The sequence below is a fragment of the Onychomys torridus genome, chromosome 6 (genome assembly GCF_903995425.1).
Source record: "Onychomys torridus chromosome 6, mOncTor1.1, whole genome shotgun sequence".
NCBI lineage: Eukaryota > Metazoa > Chordata > Mammalia > Rodentia > Cricetidae > Onychomys > Onychomys torridus.
In genome coordinates, this window is record NC_050448.1 from 71,360,091 (window position 1) to 71,376,932 (window position 16,842).

Sequence of the window (16,842 nt, forward strand, 5' to 3'; positions counted from 1 at the left end):
GTCTCCTTGAATATTAAAAAACAATAGTTGTTTACATTTCATATTTTGTGTGCCTCTGGGAGTGAGTGGTGGGGCAGGGGCGGGGTGGTTCTCTCCTACAATGAGGGTTCTGGGGTGGAACACTTATGAATTCCCCAGTGAAGGACTGGGGTGGGCACGGCTCCCAGAACTAAGTGGCTTCCTGCTTTGGATGAGATGTTCTGGGGCACAGCTCTCACCTCAGAAGGGGGCTCTGGAGCTAGGTGTGGCCTGTCTCCAGGCATGAGGCGAGGGGAACCAGCACCCCAATGCTGCCTTCCTTCACAGGGTGGCGCCGTGTAGGCCCCTTTATGCTCTGCCCCACAGCTCCTGGCTACAACCCCTGGCCTCCCTGGACTGGCCTGTGGCTGACATTCCCGCACGGGGTTGAGCTCTGGGACAGGGACTTTCCGAGGAGGAAAGGGATTCTTTTTCATATTCGGTGAACAGGAATTCTTGGCCTGGCACCATCTCCCCGGTTCTCCTCAAATCTTACGTACCTGGGGCTGAAGAGATGGCTTGGTGGTTAATAGGCTCAGAGGACCTGGGTTCGATTCCCAGCACCAAAAGGGCGGTTACAATTGTGTCACTCCAATTTCCAGGGTATCTGACATCTTCTGGACTCTGCCTCAGCACCCAAACCCAATTTTTAAACCTTATGCTGCTACAAACCACACTATTTACCAGTATTGATAGATGCGCTTTTGGTAAACCCTTCGATGTTGTATAACATCAAGCTGATTCCCCACCCCCAGATGCCTCCTACAGTTTGGAATTACTATTAGTGAGAGTCCTACCTCCTTTGTTCTTAATCAATACTGTTTATCATCTGAAGACACCTCAAGCCTAGTTATCTTTCTGGAACAAACACACCCCCCACCCCCAAGGAGCAACATGTTCCAAGCCTCTGGTGCTGTGTATATGGTTTTCAACCGAGTGGTGTCCAACTCTGAGCTTGCTTAATATTGAGGTTGAGTTGAGTTAGCCTTAGGATGTCAGCAAGGTTACAGCATGAGCAAGGGGAGGGTGTGCTTATTAACAGTAGTGAACAGGCTCCTAATGGTGCGAAGGCAAATTTTATACATGCAAAAGCTTCTAATTATCCATCTGAAACTCCGAATCACTGTCTTCATTTTCCAGCACGAGGAACAAGGTGACAGTCTTCTAATAACTGCCCAAATATGGCAGGAGTCTAGGACTCAATGCCGGGGAGGGGGGGATTTGGGAGGGGTTGGGGGGGACGAGTTGGAAATTGGGAATCCTCTCTTGTGCACACGGGGTTTTCTTAGCACACTTAAGAATTATTTCTTGAGAGAGAGATAGAGACAGAGACTCTGGAACAAAGTCACTGAGTCAGGAGGGCTGGATCTTTTTTCTTCCTTTTTTTTTTTTTTTTTCTTTTCTCTTGCTTGTACCCTCCCTTGTTTCCTGGAGAAACAGGGACGAAAGGAGCGATCTACACACCTCACTAAAGCTGCAATGAGGTAAATGTGGGAACATATACAAAGTGTTCCCCAACTTCACAGGTAGACTTCAGAGATGAGGGGATAAGCAACAGGATGTGGACACTCCCTTACTGCTTCCGTTCCAGAGAACAGAGAAGAGAATAGAGTGTACATGGGTGAGGAGCAGTGGCAGCCCAGAGGGACGGGGGAGGTAGGGGGCACACCAGACCAACGCACCGGTTTCCAATGAGGGCTGAGCGGGGACTTCAAACCTCTGAGCCCCGCTTTGGTTCTTCAGTAGACATGCAATAGGAGGACACCGGGTGGGGCGCTTTCTCACTAACACATCTGCACCCCACCCCCACCCCCAGTCCTAAAGTTTCCTTGGGGCAATGGGATTGTTTTTCACAGACTCGCCAACTTGTGAGCCAGGAATGAACAGTCGCCTCGACATGAATTGCGCTGGCTAATACGAGGCATGAAATCCTCTCCTAAGCACATTTTTTTTCTTTCACCTAAAAAAAGAAAAAAAAAAAAAAAAGCAACACACCCAAACAACCGTGACCCCAGGCCGAGTCCCTGGATGGGGTTCAGGGACGCGGGGCCGGGGCCGGGGCCTCCCACCTCCCGGGGGAGCCGTCCGCAGCCCCGAACCCCGCCCCTCCTGCTGGCCAGGCAGCGCACCCGAACAACAACCCTTTTCCCGGCTCGAGCACACCGTGTCCACGCGCCCCTGCGGCCTCGCTGATTGGTGGGAGGCCCGGTAAACAAGGCCCAAGCAGCCAATGGGAGACGTGTGCACGAGGGCTGCACGAGCCCCGGAGCCAGCGCTCGCGTGGGGCGGCCAGCCAGGCAGCTATATAAAGGCGTTTCCGGCTCCTGATTGACACTCTCCTCCTTGGGCCTCCCGGATCGCCGGCGTTCCTCCAGCTGCTGGAGCAAAGACAGCTGTTGTTGCTCTCCTCGGAAAGCCTTTGGCACAGCCAGCAGATTGAAACTTCCAGGCACCGTTTGCTAGAGCGCTTCTACAAATTTTCCTTTGGGTTCTTCGAGCCCTGTCTGCCCTCCCGAGGGTGAACTCTTCATTGGCTTCGAAGGGCTTCTTGGCGTTTTCCCTCTCCCGCTTCCGTTTTTCTGGAAGCCACTGAGCCCAATCATGGTGATGTTCAAGAAGGTCAAGTCTTTCGAGGTGGTCTTCAACGACCCGGAAAAGGTGTACGGCAGTGGGGAGAAGGTGGCCGGCCGGGTGATGGTGGAAGTGTGTGAAGTTACTCGAGTCAAAGCCGTCAGGATCCTGGCTTGCGGAGTGGCTAAGGTCCTGTGGATGCAGGGGTCTCAGCAGTGCAAACAGACCCTGGACTACCTGCGCTATGATGACACGCTTCTCCTAGAAGACCAGCCAACAGGTACTGACCCAGCTGCTGTTCTTTGCACGGCGGATGGTGACTGGGGGAGGGGGGTGTTAAAAGGATCCGCTGGAGTCTCCACCAAGTGTTTAATAGTTTGAAGTGTGTTCGTCCCGATATTTTTAAGTGTTAATTTGCAAGTATTTAGCTACACTCCCCCCACTTCGCCCCCCCCAAGGGTGATGTGTACAGTTTCCTGAAGGTGTTGCCTTAGCTACTTAAAGATTAATGTATTCAACAGTCTGTACCCGGTTCCTGGGGCAACTGTGCTGGATGGGCCTTTTAGTCATTGTGGGCTTTGCAACTTTATGTCCAAAAAAAGTGCACTGGGATCTTTTATTCCATCGTGTAAGAGATGAAGAAGCAAGTAGAACAGACCTGTCTGCTGCCCAGACAGTCTTCGCAGACGCTTTGGACGTGTAACCAGAAACCTCATAGGCTCCTGACTTTGTTTCCCTGCAGGTGAGAATGAGATGGTGATCATGAGACCTGGAAACACCTACGAGTACAAGTTTGGCTTTGAACTTCCGCAGGGGTAAGCCTCACCCAAAGCGCCCTCGGCTCTATTTCTAAAAGACCCCCCCACCCCACTGATCTCTTACTGTTCTTAGAGAGCATTAATTTTTTGCCATTGTTTTGACACAGACCCCTGGGAACATCCTTCAAAGGAAAATATGGTTGTGTTGACTACTGGGTGAAGGCTTTTCTTGATCGCCCCAGCCAGCCGACTCAGGAGACAAAGAAAAACTTTGAAGTGATGGATTTAGTGGACGTCAATACCCCGGATTTAATGGTGAGGTTTGGTTTACAGTTTTGTTCTCCTTGGTCAGGGATAATAAATTAGATGCTTGGGGCATTGAAATATCTCAAAACACTGTGTCCTTCTCCACAGGCACCAGTATCTGCTAAAAAGGAGAAGAAGGTTTCCTGCATGTTCATTCCTGATGGGCGTGTGTCCGTCTCAGCTCGAATTGACAGAAAAGGATTCTGTGAAGGTAAAAACCTAGTGCTTTAAACACTTCCTGGGATAGCCAGAGCTGTGGGCGTGGAGGGGTCATGGAGTAGAGGCCATTATTTAGTGGATGTTCATACCGTTTCTCTTTCTTAACCAGGTGATGACATTTCCATCCATGCCGACTTTGAGAACACATGTTCCCGAATTGTGGTCCCCAAAGCAGCTATTGTGGCCCGGCACACATACCTTGCCAATGGCCAGACCAAAGTGTTGACTCAGAAGCTATCCTCAGTCAGGGGCAATCACATTATCTCAGGGACCTGCGCTTCATGGCGGGGCAAGAGCCTCCGAGTGCAGAAGATCAGACCATCCATCCTGGGCTGCAACATCCTTCGAGTGGAGTATTCCTTGCTGGTGAGTGAAGTAGGGGCTTGGTTCTAGAAGAGAATCAGTTCTTCAGTTAGAAATTCAGTGCTTTCTCCGCACCACCCATCTGACACAAACTGCCACCTTCCTTTCTAGATCTATGTTAGTGTCCCTGGCTCCAAGAAAGTCATCCTTGACCTACCCCTGGTGATCGGCAGCAGGTCCGGTCTCAGCAGCCGGACGTCCAGCATGGCCAGCCGAGCAAGCTCTGAAATGAGTTGGATAGATCTGAACATCCCAGATACCCCAGAAGGTAAGCTACAGCTAATAACTTTTCGTTCTTTTGGCCTGATCAGGCTTGTGAAATTGTGGTGGTCAGGCATTTCTTAGCTGAACTTCTCATCCCGTGTTCTCTCTGTAGCTCCTCCTTGTTATATGGACATCATTCCTGAAGACCACCGGTTAGAGAGCCCCACCACTCCCCTGCTGGATGACGTGGATGGTTCTCAAGACAGCCCTATCTTTATGTATGCCCCTGAGTTCCAGTTCATGCCCCCACCCACGTACACTGAGGTGAGAATTGCTGGGTTTTTCTTGTTGACATTTACCCCCAGGCCTTCGGAAGGAAGGAAGGATTATTAAATGCATAGTGTTTCTACTTACTAAAAAACTAAAGTAGTTTCTTCACTCTTCCCCCCACCCAGGTGGACCCCTGCATCCTCAACAACAACAACAACAATGTGCAGTGAGCGTGTGGGGAAAAGATGCATTTACTCATTTCTTTCTGCCTCTCTGCTTGGACTCCAGTGTTTTAGAGACTCTGTCTCGAAGTGGGGAAGGGTCCGCCCCAGCCTCTGACTCCACGACAGGGGCGGTCATCCGGCTTCAAGTGGTGCAGACTCAGCCAGGGCCCTCACTGTGTGTACAAGTGTTTGCTGGGTGGATATACGAACACTAGAGAAGTTCAGACCCAGTCCACTTTCTCCCAGGTCTTGGAAATGAAGACATTGTAGTTTTTGAGTCAGTATAAATGACCTTCTGGAATGGTCTTTCCAAGGTTTTTTCGAAGGGAGTTCTAGATTAACAGCAGACCGTGAACTTCTGTGCCATGGGGGACAGAATCAGTTAATCAGTTTCACATCCTAGAAAAAGGAAAATCATGGCCAAAATTTTGGGAAAGGTGTTTTTTGGTTTTTGTAAAAAACAAAACCACAACAAAAAAGTGTTCCCTTCTTATCCTTACAAAGAAAAATCTTTCTGAGGCTGATGTGGTTTGGACCTGGGAGATCGGGTGCACCCTGTGAATTCCAGGACAGCTCCTCCAGTTCCTTTAACCTGGGGTGGAGCAGTTGTGGCTGTGCCCTGTGACAGCCACAGAAGCCATTTTACAGCCTGTTGAACGCACTGTGTTCTCTTGCTGCAAACTTAACGAGATGGGAGACTCTTGTTCTTTCCCTGTGACTCCTTGGAATTGGTTCTAAGGTGATGTCCTTAGCACTTTAGTCCCTGTCGATTTTTGTTTAATCTCGATGGCAGGTGTAAACTCTACTGTCTGTGTCTTAAGGATCAAGCCCAGTGACAGGCAAAGGGCCATTTTTTTTTGGGGGGGGGGCAGGATCTCTCTCTCCTTTGCTAACCTGGAACTCTATACATAGATCAGGCTGGCCTCAGAGATCCCCCCCTGCCTCTGCCTCCTGAGTGCTGAGATTCAAGGCCCAGCTTGGTTATTACTTTTGAGTCCCAATGTGCAGAATTGTGTAGTTCTGATTTGGTTATGAAGGGTTGCTGCTGACAGCCGTGTCCGATGTGAGCCTCTGCATCGAGATACCACAGCACTGATGAGGTTTTCACGAAATGACCCGTCTCCTGCCCAGTGTAAGGAGAAAGGGCTCCACACTGAATCAGTCACTCAGCCATAGCACTTTGTTCGACGTCCTGTGTCAGAGCACTGAGCTCCACCCTTTCCTGAGAACTTTTCAGCCAGAAAGCATGTGAGCTGAAGGTGGTTTCACTTTCATTGTTTTTGTATTTTGTGTATCTTTTTGTATGACAAAAACTATATTTTGTACTCATTCAAATATATTTTCACCCCAAGGTGGGGAAATTCTTTGTAAAAAAAAAATAAAGTTTTCTAATGGCAAAAAACCATGTTTTCTTGTCTTGTAAAATGACATTAGCGAAGTTACTAGAAAATAGTAGCTTCACAATGCTGAAAACCCTGTGGAGAAGAGCAGTTCCTGCAGACCCTAAGTGATGTCAGAGTTGAGGGACAGCTGTCTATCAGGTGGTTTGGTCTCTATTCAGACTAAATTGGTGGGATCTGGAGATGGAAGCTAATCAACCACATGTACAGCTAATTATCACCAAATTCCTTCAGCCTTGCTCCTGTAGCTAAGGATGATCTTGAACTTTGGTCCTGGCCCTGCCCCTTAGGTGCTGGGATTAAAGGCATACACGACTATACCCAGGTTTTTCTTTTTATTATTTATGTTGTATGTGTGTGGATGTAGGCAGGAATGTGTGGAGCTTAGAGCCCACCTTGCAAGAGGCATTTCCCTCTGGGACCCAGAGACCAGGTCCTCAGGTTCTGAAGAAAGGGTCTTTACCTGTTGAGCCATCACGGGTTCTCCATGCTCAGTTTTATGAATTCTTAAAGAAGAAATTGCGTTGTGAGGGGATTTGGAAGGGAAAGTATGAGCTCCCTTTTTATATTCATTTTTTAATCCGTGTGAACAGCTTTTATTTACACAAACGCAGGGAGGATCTGGGAAGATGGGACTGGGGAGGCTAATGTCAGAGGGACATTAAAGGGTGTTAACTCAGGTCGGGGGCAGGAACTCAATACTGGAGTCCTGTGGATCCCCGATGGTCCTTAATGCCCAGCAGAGACACTCTAAATCCAAAGCGTGAGAATGGGTCAGGACCGGCAGAGGCCTCAGTCCACCTACCCCAGGGATGGTTGGTGGGGATGGAGTTTTGTCTTTGTTTCATTGAGATAAGTTCTCTGTAGCTCAGGCTAGCCTTAGCCTCCCAGACACTGGAGTTAGAATTGTGTATCACCATGCCTGACTGCCATTCCCTTTCATAACTTGGTTTTTATTGTGGAGATTTCTCCCAACATCCATATGGTTTATATGCTGAAAAGAATGACTATTTGGGACTTAGAGCTTAGTTGCAGGCATTGGGTGTTTTAGAGGCAGCTACAGTTTATAGTTCTTAACATAGATTGGTGGTTGACTGGCCACCACCCTTATTCCTTGGGAGCTATCATTTGGCAGTCTATTTCTCACAGGGAACTGATGACTGATAAAACCATTTCACTGCTAAGTCAATTATTGCAGATGCAGAGGATCGCCAAGAATTCAAGGCAGCCTTGGCCACGAGTACCACCTGTGGGTACTTTGGGAACTTGTGTCCCCCAAAACCAAACCAAAAAAACCCCAAAAAGCCTGTGAACGCTGAATTGAACAGAAAGTGAAATTGAAGGCAGAAATTCTTTCCTACTCAAGTGATTGATCTTCGTCTTTTGATAAGGATTTCATTTAGCCTAGGCTGTATCATGAGGGCGACCTTGAATTTCTGATCCTCCTGCCTCTACCTTCCTAGTGCTGGGGTTATAGGCGTGCTTGTGTTACCGTCCGTCCGTGCCCGGTTTACATCCCGCTGGGGACTGAACGCAGGCTTCTTCATCCCCGCTAGGCAAACCCCATACCGACTGATCCCCATCTAGCTGTGCTGGCCCCTTTCTGTTCTACTGACAGTGTGCTGGACTCCAGCTCTCCCTAAAGACTCTCCTCGCCTGAAGCCCTCCCCACTCCTCACCCCGCTCAAACATGGAGTGGCTCCTCCCCTTTCAAGTTGCCGTCAGGAAACTAGGTCAAAGTTGACCGGAAAGTTTTTCGTAGGGTTTGGTTTCCAGGGATTGGGGGTGGGGGGGCGCAGGGACTAGAGGCTAGACTAGAGGATGGGGAGACAGGGAGGTCTGCACCCGGGTATGTGTGGGCACAGTCTAGTTACTCAAACTTGATATGAGCGGCCAGGAGAGGCTAACTACACCCCAGGCCACTTAAGAGATTCGAGCTTGCTAGAGGTGGAACATATGCACCCTCTCCTGACCCCAACCCCCATTCCCACCCCATCTAGCGCTGTCTACAAGATTTAGTTGTTTTGTTTTTTTGCTTTTTCCTGAGGTTGGTCTCAACTGTCACCCAAACTAGTCTGGGACTCGCTCCTGCATGGGCTGGCAATCCCACTGCCTCCACCTCTGAGCACTGGGCTTATAGGTGTAAGTCTCCACACCTGGCCGAAGAGGTTTCTCTGGTGATGGGAATGCTGTGTGCACCTGTGCTGTTCAGTTCTGTGTAATTAATTTAGACTTAAATAGCACGGCGTCACTAGTCACTGCCATATCGTGCAGCACAGCAATTAGCTGAGGAAGGAAGCTGCCAGAAGTACTTACTCCCCAGGAGGAAACCCATCCCTCCGGAGAGCAGAACAGGCTGCACTCTGCTTCCTCTTGCCTTCTCTACACAATTTCTGCCTCACCCTGGGCCATTCTCTGTCTGTAGACTCACTTAGCTCCACTTCCTCAGCACCACGGCAGCTGTTTCCCCACTAACACTGGGCCTTTTTTTCCCATGCTCTTCTCATATGCTTCTCAATCTTTAAAGAGCGACAGCCTAAACGTACAGCCAGGAGTAGAGATCTAGTTCTGAGTATTATTTATTCATCAGGTCCAATCTAGTATTGGAAGATCTGAGAAAAGCCAAAAAGAAAATTAAAGAGGGGTGGGGGGAGAAAAATACCCCAAAGAAAATAAAATTAATAGCAGGGCCTAGTGGCACATGCCTGTAATCAGGAGACTGAGGCAAATGGATCAACAGTTCAAGCTAGGACCAGGCAGGAGGCAGAGGCAGAGGCAGGCGGATCTCAGTGAGTTCAAGGCCAGCCTGGTCTGCAAATCAAGTTCTAGGACAGTCAGAGCTGCTACAAAGAGAAACTCTGTCTTGAAAAACCAAAGAGAGACAGAGGTCAAGCTAGTTTTGGGCTACACAGCAAGACTTTTTTAAGACTAGAGATGAAGCTCAGTTGGTAAACGGTTGGCCTGAAATGCACAAAGCCAAAGCCTTGAGTTGGGTCTTGAGTACAATGTAAAAAAGGCCTGTGGCTCACACCAGTAATCCTGGGACTTGAGAGGCAGAGGCAGGAAGATCACAATGGTCAAGTCATGCTCAGCTGTCTGATGAGTTTGAGGCCAGCCTGGGATACATGAGATCCTCTCTCGAAAAAGGAGACAGAAGAACCAGGAAATTCAGGCCATCCTCAGCTACATGGTATCGAGTTCGAGGCCAGCCTGGGCTACAAATCGACAGCTACAGGAGGCAGTTAATTAAAAAAAATCAAGGACCTTCTTTAAACATAAGGAAAATGCAAGAATTGGGGCGTTGAGAGAGAACATTGTGGAGAGAGGATGTAACTAAACACAGTCAGCAAGAAGTAATCACACATGTCTAATGTCACTGACTAATATTCTGTGTGTGTGTGTGTGTGTGTGTGTGTGTGTGTGTGTACCTGATGAGCACAACTTTGGGTGTAATTGCTTTGTCCACATTTTTTTCTAAAGATAGGATGTCTCATATAGGAGTTTAAGGCTCACTAAGGAGCTCCACTGGCTGGCTAGGGATCCCCAGAAATCCCCTTGTCTCTACCACTCCACCACTGGGATTATAAACATTAGTCAGGTCCTGCTTTTTAAGTAGGTTTTGGGGACTCTAACTCAGATCTTCATACTTGTGTGGCAAACACGTTACTGACTGAGCCTCTCCCAGCCCACCTTTGACTAATTCTTCGAGCAATCCACAGAATCCTGCAGAGTTTCTTCTTCCTTCCTTCCTTCCTTCCTTCCTTCCTCCCTCCCTTCCCTTCCCCTTCCCCTTCTTTTCTTCTTCTTCTTCTTCTTCTTCTTCTTCTTCTTCTTCTTCTTCTTCTTCTCTTCTTCTTCTTCGAGACAGGGTTTCTCTGTGTAGCTTTGGTGCCTGTCCTGGATCTCCCTCTGTAGCCCAGGCTGGCCTGGAACGCACAGAGATCCGCCTGGCTCTGCCTCCAGGATCAAAGGCGTGCGCCACCACCACCCAGCTCAGAGTTTCTTTTTCTTGAATCACCTCGAAGTGACAGAACACAGAAGGACGATAAAGAACACATTTAACTGGCCCTCCTGTCCTCAGCCTCCTAACAGGAAGAAGATCTTACCTTCCTCCATGCTGACCTTCTATACACGTTATTTCTGAGGTTGAAAACCCCTCCCAGAGATGGCTACAGATCTGGGGCTGTGGACCTTGGCCCAGTAAGTATGAATCTAGAACCTGGAAGAAGTTCAGTGAGGAGCCTTGCAATACAGTTCTGTCTTACTTTATCTTCTACTGCTGAGATAAACACCATGCCCGAAAGCAAACTGGGAGTGGAAAAGATTTTATTTGACTTAAGTGTCCAGAGCACAGTCCATCGCTGAAGGAAGTCAGGGCAGGACCCTGGAGGCAATGACTGATGCAGAGGCCATGGAGGGGTGCTGCTTATTGGCTTGCTCGCCATAGCTTATTCGCTTGCTTTTTTATAAATCTCGGGACCACATGGTTAAGAGACGGCACCACCCACAGTGGGCTGGGTCCTCCCACATCAACCGTTAATGAAAACGCCCCCAGACTTGCCTACAGTCCAATCTGATGCAGACACAGCTCCTCAGTTAAGGTTCGCTCCTCACGTGACTTCAGTGGGGGGTCAAACTGACAACTAACCAGCACCGGTACTTAGGAGAAATAGTTATTAAGAATGCTGCAGACCCGGGACCCAAACTAAATTCCACGGCCCCTGCGTCTCCGGCCGCCGCCGTGTGACTTTGGACAGCTTGTTTAAATTCTCCATGCCGTGGGCGGTTCATTTGCTGGCGCCTTGCTTTCAAGTTTGTTTACTTAATGATTGTGGATGGCTGTGTCTGCATGTCTGGCAGTGTCCCGAGCCATCCCGTGCCATCCCGAGCCCTCCAAAGCGAGAGGGAACAGTGCAGGAGTTAGAGATGCTTGTGAGCTGCCACTGGGTGCTGGGAATCCAGGCCAGGTTAAATGCTTGTAACTGCTGCCTCATCACGTGTCATATATTATATATATATATATATATATATATATATATATATATATATATATATATATATAATGAGAATCGCAATTGAGGGAGATCCACACCCCCATGTTGACCTTTGACCTCTAGATGCCCCAGCTAGTGTGTGTGTGTGCGCGCGCGCGCGCACGCGTATTATTTTGGAGAAAGACCCTCGATAGATAGCCCACATTGGCCTCACACTCCTGACCCTCTTGCCTCCCAAATGCTGGGATGGGAGACATGTGTCTCCACCCCAAGCTCAGACTGTTCATCTATAAAATGAAAGCCAATGATACAACTGACCCCAAATGGGGGCCAACGAGATATAACTCAGTGGGTAAAAGTATTTGCCACCAACCAGATGGTAGTGCCACATGCCTTTAATCTCAGCATTCAGGAGACAGAGGGAGGCAGATTTCTGTGAGTTCCAGGCCAGCCTGGTCTATGGAGCAAATTCCAGAATCGGCTCCAAAGCTACAGAAAAACCTTGTCTCAAAAAACCAACCAACCCGGGGTTGGGGATTTAGCTCAGTGGTAGAGCGCTTGCCTAGCAAGCGCAAGGCCCTGGGTTCAGTCCTTAGCTCTGACAAAAAAAAAAAAACAAAAAAAAAAAACCCAAAACAACAAAAACAAAACAACAACCAACCAATCAAACAAACAAACAAAAAACAAACAAACAAAAAGGCCGGGCAGTGGTGGCGCACGCCTTTAATTCCAGCACTCGGGAGGTAGAGGCAGGCCGATCTCTGTGAGTTCGAGGCAAGCCTGGTCTACAGAGTGAGTTCCAGGACAGGCTCCAAAGCTACACAGAGAAACAAACAAAAAAACAAAACAAAACAAAGACCCGAAAAAGAAAAAAGGTATTTGCCACCAAACCTGATGGCCACAGTTCAATCCCCACTACTCACATGGAAGGAGAGAACCAACTCCTCATAAATTGTCCTCTGACTTCCACAGGTGTGCCACAGTGCCTGTGCACACGCACACGCATACACGCACGCACACACTGATGTAGGGCTGGAGAAATGGCTCAGTGGTTAAGAATACTTGCTGCTGTTCAGAGGACCTGATTTGGTTCCCAGCACCCACATCAGGTGGCTCACAAACTCCAGCTCCAAGGAATCTGAAGCCCCCTTCTGGCCTCCTTGAGCACCCACAGACATGTGCTGTTCACTCACACAAACACGGGCACAAAAACATTTTTAAAAAAAGGAACAAATATTTTAAAAAATACATAAAGCACAGTAAGTGGAGAATCTATCTGGGAACTGTTAGGACAAAAAGTGTTTGTTACTCAAAATCAGAGTAGCCTGGGCAGCGTGGTGCACATCTGTAATCCCAGAGGACAACCTACTCCCACAAATTGTTCTCTGACCTCCTCAAGTACACTGTAACTGAGTCTTCTAATGTCTCCAGTTGACACATTTAGGGGAAGCTTTCTACCATTTAGTGGGGTAAACTGAGGACCAGAGAATGCAGACATCCAACACATGACTAGAGGGGTCTCGAATTCCTCTTTCTTTTTCTTCTTTGTTTTTTACATTTCTTCTTATTTTTTTATTTTTATTTTGTTTTGTTTTTGAGACAGGGTTTCTCTGTGTAGCCCGGCTGTCCTGGAACTCACTCTGTAGACCAGGAATGACTCAGACTCGGAGATCCACCTGCCTCTGCCTCATGAGTGCTGGGATTAAAGGCTTGAGTCACCATGGCCTGGCTTTTTTTTAATCTTTTATGTGTATGGTGTTTACCTGCATGTATGTATGTGCACCACTTACATGTCTGATGCCTGCAGAGGTCAGAAAGGTCCTGGAACTGGAGATACAGAAGGCTGTGAGCCACTGAATACGCGCTGAGAACAGAACCTGGCCCTCTGCAAGATTAATAGGTACTCTGAAACTCTGAGTCCCTTCCTCCAGTTTCAGAACTCCTTTTTCTCAGGTATTCTGATCTGTTCCCAGAGATGGACTAGCTGGGTAGGTAGTACACGGGTCTGAGGTATTGAGACTACCCATGAGGCCCAGTTCAGTTAATCTAGATTGTTATTGCCCCATCCTGACCTTCCTGGGCTTGGTCCTTTCTCGTCTTCAGCCTGTTACGTAAAGAGAAAAGAATGAACAAACTCAGTACGCTGGGATTTTTCTGTGTACCGATTGCCTGCTTATCTCCAGGCAACAGGGTGATGGGGGGAGAAAGACAGAACACGGGGACAGGATTGTGAATTCCACGTAACCTGAGTCCCAGGATGTCAAGCGAGGTCCATTCTCTGTCCTTTTTGGGGGTGATGGAACTACTGACTAGACATCTTCAAGTCAACCAAGCGGTCAGTAAACAGGCTCTTGGAAATGTCTGGCTAGGTGCACATCGTGGGTATTTTTAACCTCCTGGACAGACGAAGAGAGAGGAAGGGTTTCAGTTGCTGGGAGAGGAGGGGAAATGGGGGGCTTCCTTTATATAGCTCCATGGATGAAGACTCCTCCACTGACGGCCTCTCATCCTCTCCCACCCACCCGGACTGACAGCCAGTGCTGTGTATCCTGCTCTGTCCCTTCTCCCCGTGGCCTGTCATCCGTGCCTCACTTTCCAGCTGCAGAAGCTTTGCTTCCTGTCTCACACTCAGAAAGTGGGGTTGGGCAGGGAGCCAGGGCTCTTCTCCCCGTGGAGGGAGAGGCAGCCCTGCTGGGCCGCACCTGAGTTCTCCCCGCCTGCCTCCCTGGCTGGCCTGCGGGAGGGCTCCAAACTCTCCGGAACCCTCAGGGCCCTACTCTGCTTATTCCTGGGACCAGAGATTAAGACTGAAAACCCAGGTTTGGGCTCTGTACGCCTTGAGAGAGTAGAAGAGATGCCTGTGGAGGCTGGAAAGATTGAGAACGGTGACCTGTTGACTTTGCTGCCTAGAAAACCTGGTCACGTGGGAGCTGGAAGGGCGGGGAAGTAGTGAATCAATGGCAAGCTTAAGAGATCTGGTCGACCATGGGAGGCGGGGTCCTGAGAATTGGGCATGGAGGTGAGGGGGGGGAGAGGAAAATGATGGAACCCCTCAATGTGGCCTTCGTCTACTCTCGGCCTTCTTTTTAGACCGTACAGCTGCACCCCCTCCCTCGGTTTCTTCCTGTAGCCGAGCATCCCTTCCCATCCTCTCTACCCTGTTTTGCGGTAAAGGAAGGAATTCTCAACACAGATGCTCCAAGGTCGCTGGGAAGCTGCAGGGAGGTGGAGTTTCAGTCTGTGATAGAATCCCAGCACAAACATGCTGTGATCTGTGTTTCTCTTCCTGTATCTTGATTTTAGCTGAAGTTGACAAAACGGAGCACAGACAGAGAAAAGGCCAAGCCAGAGGCAGAGCACTAGCCAAAACAGCGTGCCCATGTTCAGAAGCCTGCACAGCTTCATCCTAAAGGTTTGGTTGTAAACATTTAGAAACTCTAGTACTCCATTTTAGGGGCCCGATGTGGCATTGCATTCCTGAAATCCCAGCATTTGGAGGCATGCGGCAGGAGGATTAATAGTTACAGGTACAGGCCACAACTGGCAATGTAATAAGCTGTTCTCAGATGCTATTGAAGTGGGGGAGGGTGGGCAGGAAAAATGGAGAGATGGTGCAGAGGTAAAGGCACTTGGCTCATGAGTCCGGTGACCCGAGTTCAATCCCTGGAACCCATGTGAGAATGGAAGGGAGAACAGTCCACAAACTTGTCCCCTGAGCTTGGTGTGCACAACTGTAGCACAAATGCACAAGCACCTGCAATTTCATAACACACACACCCCCTAAAATCCAAGGGGCAAAATCTCAGCATTAGGGAGGCTGAGACAGGAGGATCAGGTGTTCAAGGCCATTCTCAGCTGCATAGCAAGTTTTAGGTCAACCTGGGTTGCATAAGATCCTATCTGTCACAAAAATAAATAAATACATAAATAAAACAAGACGAGACTTATTTGAAGTACCTGGACTGCGAGGACAAGTCTCAGTGGAAAGACTTCCTTGGGCACAGTCACCTCTGCTGGCCAGGCCCCATACAACCCCTGAGGGGTTTGCAGACATTGCTGACACCCCTAGACAGGTGTGAGGGAGCTGGTTTGGACTGGAAAACAAGAGTCAAAACAGGATCCAGGCCAAGTAAGGGAGAGGTGAGGGGCTGAAAGCAGCCAGATCCAAGTATGGTCAGACAGGAAAATGTTGCTGGGTGCCAGAGAGAGGCCTGGGTAAGAAAATAGACTGCACAGCGCTGCTCTTCTCCCTCAGAGAGAGGTTGGCCCTCCCACAGAGCACCCATCTTTGCTTACTTCCTTTTACCACCCTGCCTGGAGAAAGCATTAACTCCAGGGGGGAGTTTCCTCTCAAAATGGTTGCAAACCTGGCCAAGACAGAGCAAAAGAAAAAAAAAAAAACATCAAGGCCTTTTTCCCTGTCCAAAGGGGACTGCGGGAGTCATCTCCATGATAAGAAGGACCTCCAGTTTAGGCGGGCTTTCTTCTTTTCTTTCTCTTCCTTCCTTCCTTCTTTCCTTCCTTCCTTCCTTCCTTTTTTTTCAGACAGGGTCTCTCATAGCCCAGGCTATGACCTCAAATTCACTGTGTAGCCAGAGATGATCTTGAACTCTCTGTCGTCCTCTGTCCCGCCTTTACCTCACAACCCCCTGTCCTTGGTTAGATAGGTTTTCACTCAGGAGCCAGGCTATCAAATCTGAGACCAACTGGAGACCCTGTCTCACCCAGAAGGCTGGAGATGGTTCAGTCACTAAAACGCTTACTCTGCAAGCATGGGGACCTGAGTGTGGTGTCCGATCTCTGCAATCCCAGGGCTGGGGACATGGACACAGATGAACTGCTGAGGTCAATGTCCAGCCATCCTAGCCTACTTCAAAAGCTCAAAGCCAGTGAGAGACCCTGTCTCAAAACACAAGCTAGAGCATACAATAGGAAAAACACTTTAGGTTGACTTCTACCCTTTTTTTGTTGTTGTTGTTGTTGTTGTTTTGTTTTTCGAGACAGGGTTTCTCTGTGTAGCTTTGCGCCTTTCCTGGAACTCACTTGGTAGCCCAGGCTGGCCTCGAACTCACAGAGATCCGCTTGGCTCTGCCCCCCGAGTGCTGGGATTAAAGGCCGGTTATCCTTCTTATATAGACATGCATGAGCACATGCATCTGCACATATATGGATATGCACACAAACACAACCTCACCATACCAAGATAGGAATAAACCAACTGTGGTGGCACAAACCTATAACCCCAGCACTTTCGAAACAGCCCTGGCTGTCCTGGAACTCTAGTTGTAGCCCAGGCTGGCCTTGAACTCAGAGATCTGCCTGCCTCTGCCTCCTGAGTGCTGGGATTGAAGGTGTGCACCACTGCCGCCAGCTTTTTTCACTTCTTAACTATCAACCCCGAGAGGTAGGATCATAGGATTGTGGCCACTCAGGGAGTCTGAGCCGTAGGGAGCACAGTCCATAGCCGATGATCCTGGGATGCGAGGAGGTTTGAGAACAGAAAGTAGTCGTAGAC

At 48.9% G+C, this 16,842-nt stretch overlaps 1 protein-coding gene across 1 annotated transcript; it reads left to right on the forward strand.

The window, feature by feature from the left end:
• Positions 1 to 2,348: 2,348 nt before the first annotated feature.
• On the forward strand, positions 2,349 to 5,831 carry LOC118585536 (thioredoxin interacting protein). Its single transcript, XM_036190214.1, has 8 exons — positions 2,349 to 2,869; positions 3,332 to 3,404; positions 3,515 to 3,662; positions 3,762 to 3,864; positions 3,982 to 4,238; positions 4,347 to 4,503; positions 4,612 to 4,763; positions 4,895 to 5,831. Exons 1-8 carry the CDS (start codon positions 2,620 to 2,622, stop codon positions 4,937 to 4,939), a joined length of 1,185 nt encoding a protein of 394 aa, XP_036046107.1. The 5' UTR covers positions 2,349 to 2,619; the 3' UTR covers positions 4,940 to 5,831.
• Positions 5,832 to 16,842: the final 11,011 nt, after the last annotated feature.